Source organism: Homalodisca vitripennis, chromosome X (genome assembly GCF_021130785.1).
Source record: "Homalodisca vitripennis isolate AUS2020 chromosome X, UT_GWSS_2.1, whole genome shotgun sequence".
NCBI classification, from domain to species: domain Eukaryota; kingdom Metazoa; phylum Arthropoda; class Insecta; order Hemiptera; family Cicadellidae; genus Homalodisca; species Homalodisca vitripennis.
Genome location: NC_060215.1, coordinates 34,132,716 through 34,136,310, shown reverse-complemented (window position 1 = coordinate 34,136,310; position 3,595 = coordinate 34,132,716). Strand labels below are relative to the sequence as shown.

The 3,595-nt window shown below is 29.1% G+C and overlaps 1 protein-coding gene across 1 annotated transcript; it reads right to left on the bottom strand.

Moving 5' to 3' along the window:
* Positions 1-651: 651 nt before the first annotated feature.
* Positions 652-3,292, bottom strand: LOC124368891. The gene is made up of 2 exons (XM_046826390.1): positions 3,231-3,292; positions 652-1,099 (listed from the first exon to the last, which is right to left on the bottom strand). The coding sequence occupies exons 1-2, from the start codon at positions 3,288-3,290 to the stop codon at positions 734-736; spliced, it is 426 nt and encodes a 141-aa protein (XP_046682346.1). The 5' UTR covers positions 3,291-3,292; the 3' UTR covers positions 652-733.
* Positions 3,293-3,595: the final 303 nt, after the last annotated feature.

Sequence of the window (3,595 nt, the reverse complement as noted above, 5' to 3'; positions counted from 1 at the left end):
GACCAATCCCCTGTTTATTTATTTACCATGTATGTAATGTGGTCTTTGAAAATTATTTCCGAAGTCAGTTAATCAAAGTGAAGATATTGAAATACATTTCAATGACCTGTTCTAGAGATACGACCTATAAACCTGAGGAAGTTTGTAAACCTTAGAACTTTTGGTGTGCAACCAAAAGTGGCATTTTTAAATTATGTCAAATAATGTCTCAAAGTAAGCTTTCAAGGACAACAAATGCATTATTTGGTACTTACAATAAATATACCAATGGAAAGAATAAAACATATAAATAATAGAATTAAACTTATATTGCAAACATACGTATAATTTAAGATAATATTTTATTCTTTTTAATTTTTGTACAAAGCCTATGTACACAATAAGTTTGACGCCATTTGATGGTGGAAGTGTAAGTTACTGAATAAAACATTCATACTTTATAATTATTTAAGTACTGTCTATTTAAAATATAATAGAATTAATCTGAAAACCCACATGATATAATGATTACTGGAAACCTGGAAAGGTCTTAGGTAGGCCAATAGAAATGAAAGTCATAGTACTTTTGTTAATTTTTTAATGCTTTATTCGTGAAAATGTCTTTGAGTAGTGCTAAATAAAGAAGTAGATATGGAGATCCCTATTTAATGAGATCCCATCCAACTAAAATCGATCTATGTGCAAGGGTAGTGTAACAAGTAGGAGATGTCGCTGGTGGTATCCCTTGAGGCTTTCAATATTGTGCATGAGCTGCTGGGAGGTAGTATGGTTGTGGTTGCATATACGTAGGGTATGGATATTGGGATATTGGTATTTGGGGGAAGGGATTCTGTGGATATTGTGGATATTGGCTTCCCGGAGGTTTGCCAACAAACCCTTGGCCCATATCACCATAGCCTCCACGGCCATGGCCTATACCAGCGCCTGCGTGGACTCCTAGCAGATTTGCACCAATCCCGAGTCCGAAAAGCGAGCCCGACGAACGAAGAGATATTCCTTTATTCTTGAGGTTTGCTTCATTTTTATATAATTGTTCTAAGGCTGGGTTCACGCTCCATGATATGGTGGGAAGTGTTTCTATGGGGCTGGGGTCTTCTTCCTGAAAATTATAGATATATACTGAGGGCGTATGTACTGTATGATTAACAACATGTACAATAATAACGTAGTCAACACATAATAAATATAACTTGTTTTACATAAATATAACTAATCATAATTTTATAAATGCATTGTATAGATGCACAATACGACTATATTAGATTGTCTAATCATAATGAAAATATTAATTTTTTTTAATTTGTAAAAGAGTGCAGAGGCGGACTTAGAGCCATATGACGTTTTCATGCAATTAACCTCAAAAACAACTTTAATGTATACTAATAAACTATGTAAATCTAATGAAAAGAATGTGATATATACTCTTATTACATAAAAAAGTGTTTATCACTATCCACTTTTTCTGAACTGTTCTGAACAATATAAAGTATTATTCGTCATAAGTACGCAGAAAATTTTTAATATATACCTAAATAATTATGTTTATTTAAAAAACACCTAATAATGGTTCTTATTAATAGTTTTAAAGCCAGTTTGTATCTTTATTACAGATTATCACAGCACCATAATATATAGTTTTATATAAAATACGTCAATTTGTAATTCTATGTCACTGATAGATTGTTTCTCTAAATTGTTTAACAAAACCAAACTTAGCTAATTGTATAGTTTGGGAACACCTTTTAGTTTTTAGGGAAACTGAAATATACGTATACTGCCATTTGAAAGATATAATTTACAATTACGTGTATATTCAGTTCATACATAATTACAATTTCAAGAGGCCAATAACACCGATAAATATTAAAGTACACACAACATTTTTTGCGTACAAGTTGATGCGCTTAAGTACATTATTAAATTAATTGAGTGGTACGAACAAAATGGTGACAATATAAACTTTAATTGGTAAGTTTGATTTTAACCGATCTAGGCCCCATTGCTGAATTTGGTAATACTAGGTGTGCAGTAGTTTTAAAATTTTGTTAGTCAAACAGTGAATTTTATCTCATAATTTTAAAAACAAAAAGAACTTTAAACTTTAGAATGCACATTAAACTAAACAAAAATCTACCGTACAGTAGGTAGTATAATATAAATCTGTTATATTATTTTGTTTAAAATATTAAAGTTGATATTTATGTGCAGAAACTTATAGAGGTACAGAACACTTAATTATCAGAATGTAATTTCATTTCTTACCCATGAAAGTATTTTTACACATCGCATGCAATTTTATCTGTTAATGGACATTCATGGTAAAATATCAAATTGGCCAATTCATGAATTTACAAAGCCCTTTTTCTTTTTTTTAATACCAAAATTTTGTACTATTTTCTAACTGCCATAAAATAACTTTAATCATATTAATATTCAATTAATGTCGCATTGGTTATGAACGTTACAAACCAATATCAAAAGCCTACAAATGTAAAATTTTTAAACATTAACTATTTAATAGTAACATATATAATACAAGTTCAGAAGTGTTAAAACTTAGATATGCGTTTATATAAGAAATTAGACATGATAAATACTGACAAATGTAAAGTAATGTAACCAATGGGATAATGTGCATCAAACCTAATCCCAAGTGTTAATATATACACACATTTGTGAGAACTAATGACAATTAAAGATTTCCTAAACAGTTCCATTGACTGACACTTTATTTAATATTAATAAATATAACACTGTAGTTACCGATTATGCAATTACTTTACCTTTATAAATAATAAACGTTGGTGTTTCTTACGTTTGTTAAAGCACAATACTTTTTATAGCAAATAATCACTACTTATTATTCATGTTTTGTTGTTAAATTCCTGTTTAGAAGACTGCTAGTTACTTATTGAAAATTTTAAATTTTTGAATATTTATTGCCTACGTCGATGTGATTAAACGTATTTACACGGCATACTCAAATATAAAGTAATATACATTTCATGGTCATAAGGCATCAAAATACTACCATATAATATAGATAATAATTATATTCTCAGCAGTTTGTATTTTTTAGTTGTTATCCTACTGTTGTTAATGGATTAAAACCTTTACAGATATATTTATTACCATTATATTTTCAACATAAATATGTATTTACATTGAAAGTAATGGAAAATTCAGCATATATAACGAAATATATACGCAATCACTTAAATATTTTTTACCGTTGGATCGCTGCGAACAATCGCTACCACCAGGCAGAAACAGATAAGTTTCTTAAACATCATTTCCTGTAACAATAACATAAAATATAGTTCGTTATATAATCCTATATTTAATATACTCATTAGAACAATGACAAAATATTTGCTAAAGCTCAGTCAAATTCCATGGAATGGCATGCATCATCACCGAACTCGATGTTGCTTATCTAGAATGAAGCTACATATAAAATATCAAGTTTAGAGGTAAGATCTGTTACGTGATATTGTGCGTTCAGATAGCAATAAAATTACTTTTGTAATTACATTTAGAGTAAGTTTTTGTACAAAACATTATTACCAAATTACCCTTAATTTATATTTATTAA

Excerpts from the sequence above, each read along its gene's own strand:
- LOC124368891 (XM_046826390.1), bottom strand. The coding sequence starts at position 3,290 with ATGTTTAAGAAACTTATCTGTTTCTGCCTGGTGGTAGCGATTGTTCGC. Across the intron at positions 1,100-3,230 it reads TTGTTCGCAGCGATCCAACG|GAAGAAGACCCCAGCCCCAT; the intron begins GTAAAAAATATT and ends TATAATTTTCAG.